The sequence below is a fragment of the Ranitomeya variabilis genome, chromosome 1, assembly GCF_051348905.1.
Source record: "Ranitomeya variabilis isolate aRanVar5 chromosome 1, aRanVar5.hap1, whole genome shotgun sequence".
NCBI lineage: Eukaryota > Metazoa > Chordata > Amphibia > Anura > Dendrobatidae > Ranitomeya > Ranitomeya variabilis.
In genome coordinates, this window is record NC_135232.1 from 467,321,675 (window position 1) to 467,341,484 (window position 19,810).

Sequence of the window (19,810 nt, forward strand, 5' to 3'; positions counted from 1 at the left end):
CAGGACAGATACTGCAGATTTGGTTACTGCTGCCCTTCCAGGTTCAGCCATTATAACTAGTGCTGTTCGGCGACGAGCAGGCGCTCCTGGGACTAAGTCCTGCTTTTCCCCTCCTGAGCATGCCCAAGGGAAGACCTCTCATTGGAGGTTAGGGGTCACACGCTTAGGTCCTGTAGCAGCTCCTATTGGTCCACTAGAAAGGTCCTGAACTGCTACAGCCATAAAAGGTTTGCATGGCCACATGGCCATGCGCTAGTATCATTTGTATTTGGCAGTTGCCATTGGATACTCTGCCACACTGTATATAAGTGTCCTGATTAGCCTTGGGGCTGTACACTCAGGCAGGCAGCTAGCATCAGTGGGGGCAATTAGCCTTGGCTTAGCATCTGGTTCCTTCATGTGTGAGGTTAGCACAGAAGAGTTCCAGAGCAAGCACAACTTTTAGTTAGGGTTTTAGTCCCTGTGTACAGCGTGACTCTGTGAGGCAACAGAGTACGCTTTCATTTCACACGGGGTGAAGTTTAACCCACGTGTGAGCTCAGTGTCCATCCGCCATTACTTGCAGCAGGTATCTCTGCACAATTACTTGGTGCGTTTCGCTAGCCCTAACACCCCTTGCCGTATTTTTTAATTATTTAAATAAATAATTTAAAAATAAAGCGTGGGGTCCCCCCAGTTTTGTCAACCAACCTTTCTAAAGCAGACAGCTGGAGGCTGGTATTCTCAGGCTGGTAAAGGGCCATGGATATTGCCCCCCAGCCTAAAAATAGCAGCCCACAACTCTACAGAAAAGGCACATCTATTAGACACACCAATTCTTGCAATTTGCCCACTCTTCCCACTTGCCCTGTAGCAGTTGCAAGTTGGGTTAGTATTTGTGGGATTTATGTCACCTTTGTATTGTCAGGTGACATCAAGCCCATGGCTCAGTAATGGAGAGATGTCTATAAGACACCTCTCCATTTCTAATCCTATAGTTATATGGTAAATAAAGACACAGCAAGAATAAAATACTTTTACATGGTAAATAAAGACACAACAAGAATAAAGTACTTAAATTGAAAGAAAGACACAGACTCTTTTAATAATCTTAATTAAACCATAGTTATGACCTCACCTACTTCCACCGAACCCCCTTCCTGTAATAAAACTAAAATAAAAAAACAATACACCATACCTGTCTGTCAATCTGTCCCATGCCGTAATCCATGTCTGGAGGATAAACAGTTTTCAACCTGGACGGTGCCTAGATGTGACCATCCAGACTGAGAACCACTGGTGACTGAAATGCTGCAAGCGCAGCCTCAGTGACCAGTGGTGACGTCAATGAGGTTACATCCGGTTAATGAGGCTCTGTTCCCAGCTGGGCTGAGCTGCTGTGACCTCGGTGAGATCCACGCTAACAACGTGAGAAATAAATCAGGTATCAGATGGTGGGATCAGGAGTCCCATCAGCTGACACCAGTGACTGGAGGTAAACTTTATGCCTTCGAACACAGCTGAGTGCTCGAGCTGCCTTTTGACAACATGGGTACCGCAGCTCTCTGACCGGTGTGGATGATTTCACCGCCGATCAGAAGTGGTGTTTGCCATGCTGCCATGGACATGAAAGCGCGTCAAACACCCGGTGTTTTTTCAGCCGAACCAGAACAGTAACACAGACTTCCCGGTGAAGTCCATGTTCGGTGTCTGTGCCCGAACAGTAGGTGTTTGAGACGGATGCCAAACTTTACTGTTCAGGTTTGGCCATCTCTATTTGTGACGCCTTCATAATGGTGCTGACACTGGGCATGCGCACGCACACCGAGCACCATATTCTATGTCAGTCAGCTAAAAATGGACCAGAGCCCCTAACTGGTCACAAAGTTTCAAGCACTAATGTCAGTAAATATGCTACTGCTAAATAACCTTTCATACACAGGTGAAAAAACAGTGAGTTAGGTACTTTCTGACCTCGTATTAAACTTTTTCAACTGACTCCAAATGTTAACAAAATGTTGAATAAGCTTACCATTTAAGTTCAGCGCTGTTCTACAGTGTAAATAAGGGTAAGAAATCCTTTCTAGGTAACTGCCAGTTATTATGACACCCAATGGAGTACTGAGTTCTGCTACATCTATGTAGCAGCAAAAATGAGATGATTTTTTAAAATATTTAATAGCATCAAAAATGAAAGAAGCTCATTCATTCTGTCACAACTTTGCTTATTGGTAATATCACAGTTGGTAAATAGCAAATTACTTTTCTACGCTCTTACAGAGTAAAATCGAAACACATGGTTTGCGGTCTACAATACGTAAGACGTTGGTATTTTCGATGTGTTTTCATAAAGGTTTTAGGATCTGATTTGAATTTATCCCCTCGATGCATCTGCAGTCTTTACAATGTCATTTCATCTTCAATTGTCATTTATGTAACAAAAAGAAAATGCCATCTCTGATTATTCTATAATAAGGCAATAACAATATAATCCCTGTTTTATAGCTTCATCATCCCTCCCAGGGGTTCCGGTTTGGAACAGTAAAAGAGAGCAGTGCGGAAGACTATGTTAAGAAGAGCTTTCCTGAGATGCACGAATACATGAGAAGATATAACACCCCATCTACTTCTGATGGAGTCGCATTTCTAAAGTAATTGACATCTATTTAACTTTATTACTTGCTCATCTACATTAGTTTGTTTTGCATTGCTTCTTAAACTCTCTTATAAAGCGTTGTGATTTTTTACACCAGCTTCTTACAAACTACAAAATATCAGAGCTATACAGTAAAATGATTTTTGGTGGGAGGATTGTTGGGTAGTGAACTTGAGGGTCAACATCAGGCTTAGCGTAGTTGTGTTTTTAGGAGTGCACCACCCTCAAATAATCAAGAGCCAGATTGACCCTTGGGACCACTTACAAGTTCATCGTCCAACGCTCCCGTGCGGCAAGCTAGGCAGCTTTGGAGGAGCACAGGGGAAGCTGAAGCATTCATCATCCAGCAATCAGGCCAGTTTAAGAGAAATATTTGCAAGTTTTATAACAAAGCACTTGCAAGTGCTCAATCCTTGCCTAGAAAACTGTCGCTCTCTGTTTTACTACAGAGACTTAACTTAGGCAATGAGTATTAAACTGTAGAATTAAAATTTCCTTCATTATTAAAAGGAGATAATTTTTAATAAGAGGTAAGTTGCAAAGTTGCTTGTTTTTCCAAGCACTTTGAAATCATACTTGTTTGACAAGATGGGATAACTTCTTTAAAGATTTAGCCAGGATGCCATGAAATAACAATACTTTTCATTTTTGCACTTTTCATTTCCGATCTTATTACATTGATTGAAACAGCCTGTAGACTCTGTAAGAATTAGGGCTCAAGGGTGATTGAACCTTCTGTGCCTTCTTAAAGTGGTTTCCACTTTTAAAAAGTAGTCTACAAATAATGAAGTTTTAGTTAACCCATTATCTACCAATGTCCTTTTTTTGGGACGCCTAATCTACTGCTATTGCAATTCATCTATGCATTGCTGTCCTTTCAACAATAATCACATACACTGATAGACTTCTGCCCCACTATAATATTCGTATTATAGTGGGGCAGAGGTCTGTCAGCTTACTGCTATGCAAGATACTCTCATAAGCCATGGGCATCTTAGATTTGTAGTCTTTGAAATTGGTATTAGAGGATTCCAATCTGACAGCTCATGGGTCCAGGCCTAAATATATTGTGCAACTCCATTCATTGTGAGAACAGGCTATATGAATATTTGTTTTATAATTTTATGGTTACTATTAGTGATGAGTAGTGTTGAGCATTCCGATACTGCAAATATCGGGTATCGGCCGATATTCGCTGTATCGGAATTCCGATACCGAGCTCCGATATTTTTGTGATATCAGAAATCGGAATCGGAAGTTCCTATAAGTTCCCAGGCATGTGCAGTGCATATGGTTCCCAGGGTCTGGAGGAGAGGTGACTCTCCTTCAGGCCCTGGGATCCATATTCATGTAAAAAATAAAGAATAAAAATAAAAAATATGGATATACTCACCCCTCCGACAGACCCTGGACCTCAGCGGTGCAACCGGCAGCCGCCGTTCCTAAGAATGCAGTGAGTGTAGGACCTGCGATGACGTTGCGTCTTGTGATTGGTCACGTGAGCGGTCACATGAGCGGTCACGTGACCAATCACAAGCCACGACGTCATCGAAGATCCTTCACTCTGCATTCTTAGGGACGGAGGCTGCCGATTGCAGCGGTCACAGCCAGGGCTCGTCCGAGGGTGAGTATATCCATATTTTTTATTTTTATTCTTTATTTTTTACGTGAATATGGATCCCAGGGCCTGAAGGAGAGTTTCCTCTCCTTTAGACCCTGGGAACCATTCAGGATCACTTCTGATATTTGTGTCCCATTGACTTGTATTGGTATCGGGTATCGGTATCGGCGATATCCGATATTTTTTGGATATCGGCCGATCCAATCCGATATCGATACTTTCAAATATCGGAAGGTATCGCTCAACACTAGTGATGAGCGAATAGCATTGTTGCTCGGGTCTCCTAGAGCACGCTCGGGTGATCTCTGAGTATTTTGTAGTGCTCAGACATTTAGGTTTCCTCACCTCAGCTGCTAGCCAGGCTGAATACATGTGAGGAATGCCTGTTTCTTAGGGAATTCCCATATGTATTTAGGCTGTCAAATAGCCATAAATCATGCAGCTGAGGTGACGAAAACTAAATGTCTGAGCACTACAAAATACTCAGAGATCACCTGAGCGTGCTCGGGGAGACACAAGCAACAATGCTATTCGCTCATCACTAGTTACTATTCATGGTGATTGGTGCAATTACTGAGTTGGAGACATCATTACTGAGTGGAGGTAGTTAAGGATCAGCATTATTGAGTGCAGTACACAAAAAGAGCACCATTATTGAGCAAAAGACCGCCAAGGGGCAACGATACTGAGTATGGGGTATCCAAGAAGTATCGTTTCTCATTGCGGAGATCGACATGCTAAGCATGCCGAGATGAGGAGACTTAAAGCCGCAATGCTCCTCTGGGTAATATGCTAATTATGCAAATTGTCTCTTCAGAGAGGAAGAGAGCTAGAACTCTATTGCCACCTATTGGAAAGTAGCAATCCTACAAGTCAATGTTGACCCTTTAACGAGCCTTGTCACATGACTTAGGAGGATAATAGCCAAACCAGAATCTCAAATTGCAGACACTGTGTTAGGCTGCCATCACAGTAGCAGTATTTGGTCAGTATTTTACATCAGTATTTGTAAGCCAGAACCAGGAGTGGGTGATAAATGCAGAAGTGGTGCATATGTTTCTATTATACGTTTCCTCTATTTGTTCCACTCCTGGTTTTGGCTTACAAATACTGATGTAAAATACTGACCAAATACTGCTACTGTGACGGCAGCCTTAGAAAGTAAAAAAAATAAAAAAATAGAATGTATATAAAAAAAAAAAATCCCCAAATAAAGAAAAAATGAATAAATAAATATTTTCCAATAAATCCATTTATTTATGTAAATAAAAAAACAAACAAAAAAACACACATATTTGGTATCGCCAAGTCCGTAACGACCTGCTCTATAAAACTATCCCACTAGTTAACCCCTTCAATGAACAGCGCAAAAAAAATAAATAAAAAACGAGGCAAAAAACAATGCTTTATCATCATGCTGCTGAACAAAAAGTGCAATAAGTTGTGATAAAAGAGACGGATTTAAATAACAATGGTACCGCTGAAAACGTCATCTTGTCCCGCAAAAAAAAGCCGCCGTACAGCATCATCAGCAGAAAAATAAAAACGTTATAGCTCTCAGAATAAAGTGATGCAAAAACAATTATCTTTTATATAAAATAGTTAATTGTGTAAAAGCGCCAAAACATAAAAAAAGATATAAATGAGGTATCGCTGAAATCATACTAACCCGAAGAATAAAGCTGCTTTATCAATTTTACCACACGTGGAATGGTATAAACGTCCCCCCCTAAAAGAAATTCAGGAATTGCTGGTTTTTGTTCATTCTGCCTCTCAAAAATCGGATTAAAAAGCGATCAAAAAATGTCATGTGCCCGAAAATGGTACCAATAAAACGTCAACATGTCCCACAAAAAACAAGACCTCACATGACTCTGTGGGCAAAAATATGGATAAATTATAGCTCTCAAAATGTGATGATGCAAAAAACTATTTTTTGCAATAAAAAGTGTCTCTTAGTGTGTGACAGCTGCCAAACAAAAACTTGCTATAAAAACCCGCTATAAATGGTAGATCAAACCCCCCTTTATCACCCACTTAGTTAGGGAAAAATAATAAAATTAAAAAAAATTTAGTTATTTCCATTTTCCCATTAGGGTTACGGTTGGGGCTAAAGTTAGGGTTAGGTTTGGGGCTAAAGTTATGGTTAGGGTTGGGGCTAAAGTTAGGTTTGGGGCTAAAGTTAAGGTTAGGGTTAGGGCTAAAGTTAGGGTTAGGGCTGGGGCTAAAGTTAGGGTTAGGACATGGCATACAATCTCAATTCCAGCCAATTCTGCATTGAAAAAGTAAAACAGTGCTCCTTCCCTTCCGAGCTCTCCCGTGCGCCCAAACAGGGTTTTACCCCAACATGTGGGGTATCAGTGTACTCAGAAAAAATTGGACAACAAATTTCGGGGTCCAATTTCTCCTGTTACCCTTGGGAAAATACAAAAGTGGGGGCTAAAAATAATTTTTGTGGAAAAAAAGGATTTTTTATTTTCACTGCTCTGTGTTATAAACTGTAGTGAAACAGTTGGGGGTTCAAATTTCTCACAACACATCTAGATAAGTTCCATGCGGGGTCTAGTTTCCAATATGGGGTCACTTGTGGGGGGTTTCTATTGTTTAGGTACATCAGGGGCTCTGTAAATGCAACGTGATGCCTGCAGACCAATCCATCTAAGGCTGCATTCCAAACGGCGCTCCTTCCCTTCCGCGCACAAATGGTGGTTTCGCCCCACACATATGGGGTATCAGTGTATTCAAGACAAATTGGACAACAACTTTTGGGGTCCAATTTCTCTTGTTACCCTTGGGAAAATAAAATATTGCGGGCTAAAAGATCATTTTATGGAAAAAAAATGATTTTTTAATTTTCACGGCTCTACATGCTAAACTTTAGTGAAACAATTGGTTGTTCAAAGTGCTCATCACACATCTAGATAAGTTCCTTCAGGGGTCTTCTTTCCAAAATGGGGTCACTTGTCGGGGTTTTCCACTGTTTAGGCACATCAGGGGCTCTCCAAATGCGACATGGTGTCCGATCTCAATTCCAGCAAATTTTGCATTGAAAAGTCAAATGGCGCTCCTTCCCTTCCGAGCTCTGCCATGCGTCCAAACAGTGGTTTACCCCCATATATGAGGTATCACCATACTCAGGACAAATTGGACAACAATTTTCAGGTCCAATTTGTCCTGTTACCTTTGGAAAAATAAAAAAATTGGGGCAAAAAGATTATTTTTGTGAAAAAAATATGATTTTTTTTTACGGCTCTACATTATAAACTTCTGTGAAGCACTTTGGGGTTCAAAGTGCTCACCACACATCTAGATTATTTCCTTAGGGGTTTACCTTCCAAAATGGTGTCACTTGTGGGGGGTTTCCACTGTTTAGGCACATCAGGGGCTCTCAAAACGCGACATGGTATCCGATCTAAATTCCATCCAATTTTGCACTGAAAAGTCAAACTGCGCTCCTTCCCTTCCGAGCTCTGCCATGCGCCCAAACAGTGGTTTAACCCCACACACGGGGTATCAGCATACTCACAACAAATTGCTCAACAACTTTTGGTGTCCAATTTGTCCTGTTACCCTTGGGAAAATGAAAAATTAGGTACGAAAATATCATTTTTTTGTGAAAAAAATATGATTTTTTTTACGGCTCTACATTATAAACTTCTGTGAAGCACTTGGAGGTTCAAAGTGCTCACCACTCATCTAGATTAGTTCCTTAGGGGAACACAAAGAACCCTATGTATGGAAGTCAACAAATATGCGCCTTACATATGGAAGGTAAAGAAATATTTATACACATTAACCAAATTAAAAAGAGACAAGATAAAAACGTAGTAAAATATAAAAATGCCTTTATTAAATTTTAATATAATGGGCAAAAATGGCACATACAAAACTGTGCCTGTACCGGGAGGTAAGTATAGACTATGTGCTAAAAAGATATATATATATACATATGTATATCAAAATATATATGTGAAGATACACTAGCACCAAAAAAACGGACTCGAAAAAGGCCAGGTATGTATATAGGAGAGATGCCTAAAATTCATTTGCTCGAACCACGAGGCACACAAAAGTGCATCAAGAGGTATATATAAAGTGCAACACACTATATAAAAAATGCAAAGGAAGTGCATATAAAAAAATAATAAAAATTAGAAAAAAGTGTGTGCAAAAAGTGCAAATAAAGTGCACTAGTGCGAAAACAGATATATGTGAAGTCTGTTATAAACAAAAATATAAACAGTGTTTATATAACATTGTAAGTAGCAATGTATGCGCCAAGAAAAATAATAATATATGTGAACTATATAAGTGATATTGTTTGCACCCAGAACACATAATGAGCGCCAGGTTCGGTAAGCAAGAATAAATGAAGTTTATACCTTATCCTTTTAGGGGTCCAATCCTCCAGGTACAGTGCACCCCGACGCGCGTTTCGGACTTAATCTTTCGTCAGGGGGTGATGTACGGGAGGAACCGGAGATCTATATATACACAGACCAATAATGTCGATGAACGGGGCAGAGGCATGACGGCGCATGCGCCACCAGGAGGACCCAGAAGTGTGCAGCGCCCGCATCACACGACCCGGCAGCAAAGATACTGCCATGGTAACCAAGACGCGAGATGCACAGCAAGCGGGACACAGGCAACGCACGCGCACAGCGACGGTACCCGGACATGGGCGGACCAGAATGAAGAGAAGAGGAGGTAACTATGTATATTGTATGCATGCATATGGACAATGTGAAGTATGCAACAATGCAGGGGCATGATTATAAGTGCACATAGATGTGAAGAGATGTGATAACAGGTGCAGGTGCAAATAATTATATATAAAAAAAGAGGGGGCTGATAATCACAGCGCACAGAAACAAAATAACGATTCAAAAAACAAGTGAATAATGTAAAAAGAGAAATAAATAAATGAATGAATAATAAGAGGGGCAAAGAAAATTGTGCTAATAATATAAAATAAAATAGAATAATATAAACAAGGGACAAGAACACATAAAGGGATAAATATCAAAATAATTCCATGAGTGAAAAAACGACATATGGAAAGGTGAGATATGAGGACATATAAGTCATATAAAGAAAGAAAGAAATATGCAAAAAAAGAGAAAATAAGAAAAGAATTTAGTTCAATTATATTCAAAGGAGCTGTCCCATCCGAAAACTTGAGGGCGATAAACACATCAACATGGATGCATCAGGCAGTCCAGGATGAGCACCGCCACATCCACTTCAAGAAAATAGAGGATTTCAAGAAGACTATTCACAGAAAGTCACCATAAGACATACTAGAAGGAGATAGTAAAAGTATTAGCATCATATAAGAGCATATATATATACAACCTGAGTCACTTAAAAATTAAAGACACGAAAATAAATATATAAAATAACATATATACCTAGATATAGTAAATATACTAGAATATTATGTGCCCGTATGCTATATAGATAATAAATATAAAAAGTAAACAGACTATATGATTAAAAAATAAATAATAATCCAAAAACGGTGCAAATAAGTTGGATACATGTAATTATAGGTATATATATATATGTAAAGAAAGAAAAGAACACCGGTTCAATTAAAACCATATAACACAACATAAAAGGTTCACAGAAAGGAAGCAAAATTGAAATTCTCGTTTAAGCCCAAAGGAGAAACCGTTTTGAGGGTCCAAATCCACTTAGATTCCAGTCTTGCCAGTGGTATACTGATTTTTCCACCTCTAGGAGTGGGTTTAGTAACATCGATCCCAATGACCCCTAATAGAGAAGCATCAGAGTCATGGTATATTTTAAAATGTTTTGGAAGCGTCTTCAACACAGACAGGTCTTCAATTTCCTTGGCTGCAGTGATGCCAAGAACATGTTACTGAACTCTAACTTTGAACTGGCGGGTAGTTAAACCAACATAAATCAAAGAACAATGGCAGGTGGCATAATATACCTCCGCCTTGGTAGTACAGGTTATAGAGGACATAATTTTAAAAGTATTTAGACCATCTGAACTGAAAAAATCTTGGGCCCTCCCAACATTCGGGCACGCCACACATTTTCCACAAGGACGACAGCCCACTGGTGGTTTATAGTCAGATAAAAAAGAATATGATTCATTCACATAATGACTTTTGACCAGTTTGTCACCCTGATTCGTAGACCTTTTAAATGTCATACTGGGTTTCTTCCCAATGTATTGGGAAATTATAGGGTCCGCTTGGAGAATAGGCCATGATTTCTCCAAGTATTTCCTCATCAACTCGGTCTGTCCATTATATTGTGTAATATATCTAACTAGATGGTTTGATGTAGTTGGTCTTGAGGAATATAGTGCCTGGTGTCAAGTAGTATTTTTGGCACAGTTATATGCCCTTTTTATTGAACAATGGCTATAACCTCTTTCCAAGACCCTGACATCCAAAAATTCAATTTGATCCTTGTTGGAGTGATGGGTCAATTTTATGTTGTATGGATTCCGATTAAGATAAATCATAAATTCATTTAAGGATTCTACAGGCCCCTGCCAGATCAGAAAAATGTCGTCAATGTACTGTGCCCAAAAAAGGACACAGTCCATTGGCGAGGACTGATCTGACAGGAAGAGGTCCCTCTCCCACAGCCCCAGGAAGAGATTAGCATATGCAGGTGCAAAGGAAGCACCCATTGTTGTCCCCTGGAGCTGCAGGTAGAAGGACCCCTTAAACAGAAAAAAATTGTGTGACAATGTGAAAGACAACAATTGTTCCACAAGGGCACTCATATGGGTAGATGTAGTAGATGACTTCAAAAAGAATTGAGCCGCCCGTATACCATCCTCATGGTGGATATTAGTATACAGGGATTCTATGTCACATGTTACTAGTAGGGTATCGGGACCGACATGTAGGCCATTCTTTTTTTTTTAGGAAATCATTCGTATCTTTAATAAAAGAAGGTAATGTTTCCATTAACGGCTGTAGCTCAGAATCCACGAACTTGTTTACATTCTCCAAGTAGTTTCTGCAACCGGAGATAATAGGTCTACCAGGAAGGGTTATCCGATTTTTGTGGATTTTAGGCAGCAAGTAAAGGGTGGGAATGGATGTCTCACAAACTTGCAGAGTGGTAAATACCTCCTTACTAATAAACTCATCATCCTTAGCCTTCTTCAGGATAGTTAGTAATTCCGTTTGAAATTTATTTAGAGGATTGTATGTCAATTTTTTGTTGCAAGCAACATCATTTAATTGGCGAAAGGCCTCTGTCTCGTATTGTGACTTGGGCCATATCACCACATTCCCACCCTTATCTGCTGGTTTGTAAACCACATCCTGGAGTCCCTATAGTCTTTCCAGGGCAAGATTTTCCTCCCTGGTTAGATTAACAGACTCTGGATAACGGGGAATGTTCTTGAAATCTTTACTGACCGTCCTAAAGAATACATCAATGGTAGGGCAGGACGATTTATCTTAATCGGAATCCATACAACATACTTTTGACCCATCACTCCAACAAGGATCAAATTGAATTTTTGGATGCCAGGGTCTTTAGGGGAACTGATGATTGCCTTCAAACAGATTTATATCGAAAGACTACAGCAGTCAATTCTTTTTTACATGCTTCCTCTTCGCACCCACCACTGTTGACAAACAGGTGGCTGATCTAAGATCAAGATTTTTGGAAAGAGGTTATAGCCATCGTTCAATAAAAAGGGCATATAACCGTGCCAAAAATACTACTAGACAATATATGCAAATTGCCTCTTCTGAGAAAAAGAGGACTTAACTCTATAGCGCCACCTGTTGGAAGTAGCGATCCTACAAGTCACAATCAACCCTTTAACGAGTCGTGCAATATGACTTAGGATAAAAGCCAGATCAGTATCTCAATTCGCAGACACGGTGTTTCAGGCTGTTGGCCCTCGTCAGTGAGAAGCATGAGAACAGATTTGGCTAGGTGAGAGGCTCTGGACTTGGGTCTAAGGGGTAACGTTTCTCCTTATGGAGAGTGACATACCAGCTGGCTTGTCAAGGTAAGGAGGCTTATTCACCGTGCAATGCTCCTCTGGGAATTTAAATATGCAAATTGCCTCTTCTGAGAAAAAGAGGACTTAACTCTATAGCGCCACCTGTTGGAAGTAGCGATCCTACAAGTCACAATCAATCCTTTAACGAGTCGTGCAATATGACTTAGTATAAAAGCCAAATCAGTATCTCAATTCGCAGACACAGTGTTCGGGCTGTTGGCCCTCGTCAGTGCGAAGCATGAGAACTGATTTGGCTAGGTGAGAGGCTCTGGACTGGGGTCTAAGGGGTAACGTTTCTCCTTATGGAGAGTGACATACTGGCTGGCTTGTCAAGGTAAGGAGGCTTATTCTCCGTACAATGCTCCTCTGAGCATTGCACGGCGAATAAGCCTCCTTACCTTGACAAGCCAGCTACTAGACACCAGGCACTATATTCATCAAGACAAACTACCGGTACATCAAACCATCTAGTTAGATATATTACACAATATAATGGACAGATTGAGTTGATGAGGAAATACTTGGAGAAATCATGGCCTATTCTCCAAGCGGACCCTATAATTTCCCAATACATTGGGAAGAAACCCATTATGACATTTAAAAAGTCTACAAATCTGGGTGACAAACTGGTCAAAAGCCATTATGTGAATGAATCATATTCTTTTTTATCTGACTTTAAACCACCAGTGGGCTGTCGTCCTTGTGGAAAATGTGTGGCGTGCCCGAATGTTGGGAGGGCCCAAGATTTTTTCAGTTCAGATGGTCTAAATACTTTTAAAATTATGTCCTCTATAACCTGTACTACCAAGGCGGTGGTATATTATGTCACCTGCCCTTGTTCTTTGATTTATGTTGGTTTAACTACCCGCCAGTTCAAAGTTAGAGTTCGGTAACATGTTCTTGGCATCACTGCAGCCAAGGAAATTGAAGACCTGTCTATGTTGAAGACGCTTCCAAAACATTTTAAAATATACCATGACTCTGATGCTTCTCTATTAGGGGTCATTGGGATCGCTGTTATTAAACCCACTCCTAGAGGTGGAAAAATCAGTATACCACTGGCAAGACTGGAATCTAAGTGGATTTGGACCCTCAAAACGGTTTCTCCTTTGGGCTTAAACGAGAATTTCAATTTTGCTTCCTTTCTGTGAACCTTTTACGTTGTGTTATATGGTTTTAATTGAACCGGTGTTCTTTTCTTTCTTTACATATATATACCTATAATTACATGTATCCAACTTATGTGCACCGTTTTTGGATTATTATTTATTTTTTAATCATATAGTCTGTTTACTTTTTATATTTATTATATACTAGATGGCAGCCCGATTCTAAAGAATCGGGAGTCTAGAATCCATATATACTTTATTTATTCAAATGTAAGAATAATACAATTAATAAATAACAGTAAGAAAGAACAAAAAATGGCTGCACTCACCAGCTCTTGACAATTCTTGTTATTTAAGGTACAGTTACACAGGATCCATGAACATGCTTATGAGGGGAGTGATGAAAGACATCAGACAACAACTTTGCGTGTTGTGGCAAATGCCACAACAACGGTTTTTTGCTTAAGAACAATAATGTAAATAATAAATAATATGTATCAATAACTATGTATATTGGTATGTTCTATGACATTTTAAAATATTTCATTATTATGTGGAAAAGCTCTTAGTACCCATACTGGCGCATACTTGTGTGCCCATCAGGTATTTTCACAGGTGGGGCCCCTCATCCTCCGATTTGGTGGGCGGGGACCCTCGGCCTCCAATTTGGTGGGCGGGGACCCTCAGCCTCCAATTTGGTGGGCGGGGACCCTCGGCCTCCGATTTGGTGGGCGGGGACCCTCGGCCTCCGATTTGGTGGGTGGGGACCCTCGGCCTCCGATCTGGTGGGCGGGGCCCCTCGGCCTCTGATGTGGTGGGTGGGGACCCTCGGCCTCCGATTTGGTGGTCGGGGACCCTCGGCCTCCGCTTTGGTGGGCGGGGCCCCTCGGCCTCCGATTTGGTGGGCAGGGTCCCTCTGCCTCCGATTTGGTGTGCGGGGACCCTCGGCCTCCGCTTTCGTGGGCGGGGCCCCTCGACCTTCGATTTGGTGGGCGGGGCTCCTCGGCCTCCGATTTGGTTGGTGGGGCCCCTCGGCCTCCGATTTGGTGGGCGGGGACCCTCGGCCTCCGATTTGGTGGGCGGGGACCCTCGGCCTCCGATTTGGTGGGTGGGGACCCTCGGCCTCCGATTTGGTGGGCGGGGACCCTCGGCCTCCGATTTGGTGGGCGGGGACCCTCGGCCTCCGATTTGGTGGGCGGGGCCCCTCGGCCTCCGATGTGGTGGGCGGGGCCCCTCGGCCTCCGATTTGGTGGGCGGGGCTCCTCGGCCTCCGATTTGGTTAGCGGGGCCCCTCGGCCTCCGATTTGGTGGGTGGGGCCCCTCGGCCTCCGATTTGGTTGGCGGGGCCCCTCGGCCTCCGATTTGGTGGGCGGGGACCCTCGGTCTCCGATTTGGTTGGTGGGGCCCCTCGGCCTCCGATTTGGTGGGCGGGGACCCTCGGCCTCCGATTTGGTGGGCGGGGATCCTCGGCCTCCGATTTGGTGGGCGGGGACCCTCGGCCTCCGATTTGGTGGGCGGGGACCCTCGGCCTCCGATTTGGTGGGCGGGGACCCTCGGCCTCCGATTTGGTGGGCGGGGACCCTCGGCCTCCGATTTGGTGGGCGGGGCCCCTCGGCCTCCGATGTGGTGGGCGGGGCCCCTCGGCCTCCGCTTTGGTGGGTGGGGCCAGGCCCCTCGGCCTCCGCTTTGGTGGGCGGGGCTGCTCGGCCTTCGATTTGGTGGGCGGGGCTCCTCGGCCTCCGATTTGGTTGGCGAAGCCCCTCGGCCTCCGATTTGGTTGGCGGGGCCCCTCGGCCTCCGATTTGGTGGGCGGGGACTCTCGGCCTCCGATTTGGTGGGCGGGGACCCTCGGCCTCCGATTTGGTGGGCGGGGACTCTCGGCCTCCGATTTGGTGGCAGGGACCCTCGGCCTCCGATTTGGTGGTCGGGGACCCTCGGCCTCTGCTTTGGTGGGCGGGGCCCCTCGGCCTCCGATTTGGTGGGCGGGGTCCCTCTGCCTCCGATTTGGTGTGCGGGGACCCTCGGCCTCCGCTTTCGTGGGCGGGGCCCCTCAACCTTCGATTTGGTGGGCGGGGCTCCTCGGCCTCCGATTTGGTTGGTGGGGCCCCTCGGCCTCCGATTTGGTGGGCGGGGACCCTCGGCCTCCGATTTGGTGGGTGGGGACCCTCGGCCTCCGCTTTGGTGGGTGGGGCCCGTCGGCCTCCGATTTGGTGGGCGGGGCCCCTCGGCCTTCGATTTGTATGGTGTGGATCCTCGGCCTCCGATTTGGTGGGCGGGGACCCTCGGCCTCCGATTTGGTGGGCGGGGACCCTCGGCCTCCGATGTGGTGGTCGGGGCCCCTAGGCCTCTGCTTTGGTGGGCGGGGCCAGGCCCCTCGGCCTCCGTTTTGGTGGGCGGGGCCGCTCGGCCTTCGATTTGGTGGGCGGGGCTCCTCGGCCTCCGATTTGGTTGGCGGGGCCCCTCGGCCTCCGATTTGGTTGGCGGGGCCCCTCGGCCTCCGATTTGGTGTGTACTCTGCCTGGGGCCACTGTGCTCTGCCTGGGGCCCCATATGCTGCCTGGGGCCCCTGTGCTCTGCCTGGGGCCCCATATGCTGCCTGAGGCCCCTGTGCTCTGCCTGGGGCCCCTGTGCTCTGCCTGGGGCCCCATGTTCTGCCTGGGGCCCCTGTGCTCTGCCTGGGGCCACTGTGCTCTGCCTGGGGCCCCATGTTCTGCCTGGGGCCACTGTGCTCTGCCTGGGGCCCCATAAGCTGCCTGGGGCCACTGTGCTCTGCCTGGGACCACTGTGCTCTGCCTGGGGCCCCATATGCTGCCTGGGGCCACTGTGCTCTGCCTGGGGCCCCATATGCTGCCTGGGGCCCCATATGCTGCCTGGGGCCCCTGTGCTCTGCCTGGGGCCCCATATGCTGCCTGGGGCCCCTGTGCTCTGCCTGGGGCCCCTGTGCTCTGCCTGGGGCCCCATATGCTGCTTGGGGCCCCTGTGCTCTGCCTGGGGCCCTTGTGCTCTGCCTGGGGCCCCTGTGCTCTGCCTTGGGCCCCATGTTCTGCCTGGGGCCCCTGTGCTCTGCCTGGGGCCACTGTGCTCTGCCTGGGGCCCCATATGCTGCCTGGGGTCCCTGTGCTCTGCCTGGGGCCCCATATGCTGCCTGGGGCCCCTGTGCTCTGCCTGGGGCCACTGTGCTCTGCCTGGGGCCCCATAGGCTGCCTGGGGCCCCTGTGCTCTGCCTGGGGCCCCATAGGCTGCCTGGGGCCCCTGTGCTCTGCCTGGGACCACTGTGCTCTGCCTGGGGCCCCTGTGCTCTGCCTGGGGCCACTGTGCTCTGCCTGGGGCCCCATATGCTGCCTGGGGCCCCTGTGCTCTGCCTGGGTGTAGGACACTGGTGACGTCACTTATCTCCGGACATTAGCTCCGGACATTAGCTCCTGACATTAGCTCCGGACATTAGCTCAGGACATTATCTCCGGACATTAGCTCCGGACAAAGCCACGGAAGTTGGCACAAATTGCAGGAAGTAGTATTCTAGGCAATTATATATTAGATAACATACGGGCACATAATATTCTAGTATATTTACTATATCTAGGTATATATGTTCTTTTATATATTTATTTTCGTGTTTTTAATTTTTAAGTGACTCAGGTTGTATAAATATGCGCTTATAGGATCCTAATACTTTTATTATCTCCTTCTAGTATGTCTTATGGTGACTTTCTGTGAATATTCTTCTTGAAATCCTCTATTTTCTTGAAGTGGATGTGGCGGTGCTCATCCTGGACTGCCTGATGCATCCATGTTGATGTGTTTATCGCCTTCAAGTTTTCGGATGGGACAGCTCCTTTGAATATAATTGAACTAAATTCTTTTCTTATTTTCTCTTTTTTTGCATATTTCTTTCTTTCTTTATATGACTTATATGTCCTCATATCTCACCTTTCCATATGTCGTTTTTTCACTCATGGAATTATTTTGATATTTATCCCTTTATGTGTTCTTGTCCCTTGTTTATATTATTCTATTTTATTTTATATTATTAGCACAATTTTCTTTGCCCCTCTTATTATTCATTCATTTATTTATTTCTCTTTTTACATTATCCACTTGTTTTTTGAATCGTTATTTTGTTTCTGTTCGCTGTGATTATCAGCCCCCTCTTTTTTTATATATAATTATTTGCACCTGCACCTGTTATCACATCTCTTCACATCTATGTGCACTTATAATCATGCCCCTGCATTGTTGCATACTTCACATTGTCCATATGCATGCATACATTATACATAGTTACCTCCTCTTCTCTTCATTCTGGTCCGCCCATGTCCAGGTACCGTCGCTGTGCGCGTGCGTTGCCTGTGTCCTGCTTGCTGTGCATCTCGCGTCTTGGTTACCATGGCAGTATCTTTGCTGCCGGGTCGCGTGACGCGGGCGCTGCACACTTCCGGGTCCTCCTGGTGGCGCATGCGCCGTCATGCCTCTGCCCCGTTCATCGACATTATTGGCCTGTGTATATATAGATCTTCGGTTCCTCCCGTACTTCACCCCCTGATGAAGGATTAAGTCCGAAACGTGCGTCGGGGTGCGCTGTACCTGGAGGATCGGACCCCTAAAAGGATAAGGTATAAACTTCATTTATTCTTGCTTACCGAACCTGGCGCTCATTATATGTGTTCTTCTGGGTGCAAATACTATCACTTATATACAGTTATATGAAAAAGTTTGGGCACCCCTATTAATCTTAAGCTTAATGTTTTATAAAAATTGATTTTTTTGCAACAGCTATTTCAAATTTTGTTTGAATGCAGATTGCACATTTTATGTTAGTACAATAAACCTCATTTCAAGGAAGAAACATTACTGTGTCCAACAGTTATTAGATATATGAAACTGAAATAGCTGTTGCAAAAAAACAATTTTTATAAAACATTAAGCTTAAGATTAATAGTTTTCATATAACTGTAGTTCACATATATTATTATTTTTCTTGGCGCATACATTGCTACTTACAATGGTATATATACACTGTTTATATTTTTGTTTATAACAGACTTCACATATATCTGTTTTCGCACTAGTGCACTTTATTTGCACTTTTTGCACACACTTTTTTCTAGTTTTTATTATTTTTTTATATGCACTTCCTTTGCATTTTTTATATAGTGTATTGCCCTTTATATATACCTCTTGATGCACTTTTGTGTGCCTCGTGGTTCGAGTTAATTTATTTTAGGCATTTCTCCTATATACATACCTGGCCTTTTTTGTGTCCGTTTGTTGGTGCTAGTGTATCTTCACATATATATTTTGATATACATATGTATATATATATATATATCTTTTTAGCATATAGTCTATACTTACCTCCAGGTACAGGCACAGTTTTGTATGTGCCATGTTGCACTTTATATATACCTCTTGATGCACTTTTGTGTGCCTCGTGGTTCGAGCAAATGAATTTTAGGCATCTCTCCTATATACATACCTGGCCTTTTTCGAGTCCGTTTTTTTGGTGCTAGTGTATCTTCACATATATATTTTGATATACATATGTATATATATATATCTTTTTAGCACATAGTCTATACTTACCTCCCGGTACAGGCACAGTTTTGTATGTGCCATTTTTGCCCATTATATTAAAATTTAATAAAGGCATTTTTATATTTTACTACGTTTTTATCTTGTCTCTTTTTAATTTGGTTAATGTGTATAAATGTTTCTTTACCTTCCATATGTAAGGCGCATATTTGTTGACTTCCATACATAGGGTTTTTTGTTTTCTTCTAGTTTACCGAATGGTCTGCCACTCACTTTTTATGTAGCGGTTTTTTTATTACTTTGCCTTATTTGTAGGGAGTAGGTATCTCCCCATTTTTATGTTATTCGGCATTTTTTATCTTATAATATTTGGGCCGTTACTTTTTTCATATTACTTTTTTCATAGTTCCTTAGGGGGTCTACTTTCCAAAATGGTGTCACTAGTGGGTGGTTTCCACTGTTTAGGCACATCAGAGGCTCTCCAAAAGCGACATGGTGTCCCATCTCAATTCCAGCAAATTTTGCATTGAAAAGTCAAATGGCCCTCCTTCCCTTCCAAGTTCTGCCATGCGCCCAAACAGTGCTTTACCCCCACATATGGGGTATCAGCGTACTCAGGACACATTGTACAATGACATTTATGGTCCAATTTCTCCTGTTACCCTTGGTAAAATAAAACAAATTGGATCTGAATTAAAAATTTTGAGAAAAAAAGTTAAATGTTCAATTTTTTTTAAACATTCCAAAAATTCCTGTGAAGTACCTGAAGAGTTAATAAACTTTTTGAATGTGGTTTTGAGTACCTTGAGGGGTGCAGTTTTTAGAATGGTGTCACTTTCTGTCAAATAGGCCCCCCAAAGTCACTTCAAGTATGACGTGGTCCCTAAAAAAATGGT

At 43.6% G+C, this 19,810-nt stretch overlaps 1 protein-coding gene across 1 annotated transcript in view; it reads left to right on the forward strand.

Moving 5' to 3' along the window:
• Positions 1-19,810, forward strand: part of GRIN3A (glutamate ionotropic receptor NMDA type subunit 3A) — an 816,603-nt gene that overhangs the window by 564,495 nt on the left and 232,298 nt on the right. Inside the window, exon 5 of the mRNA XM_077250531.1 lies at positions 2,485-2,630. Within this exon, the coding sequence (XP_077106646.1) occupies positions 2,485-2,630 (146 nt within the window). The remainder of the gene's footprint in view (positions 1-2,484; positions 2,631-19,810) is intronic.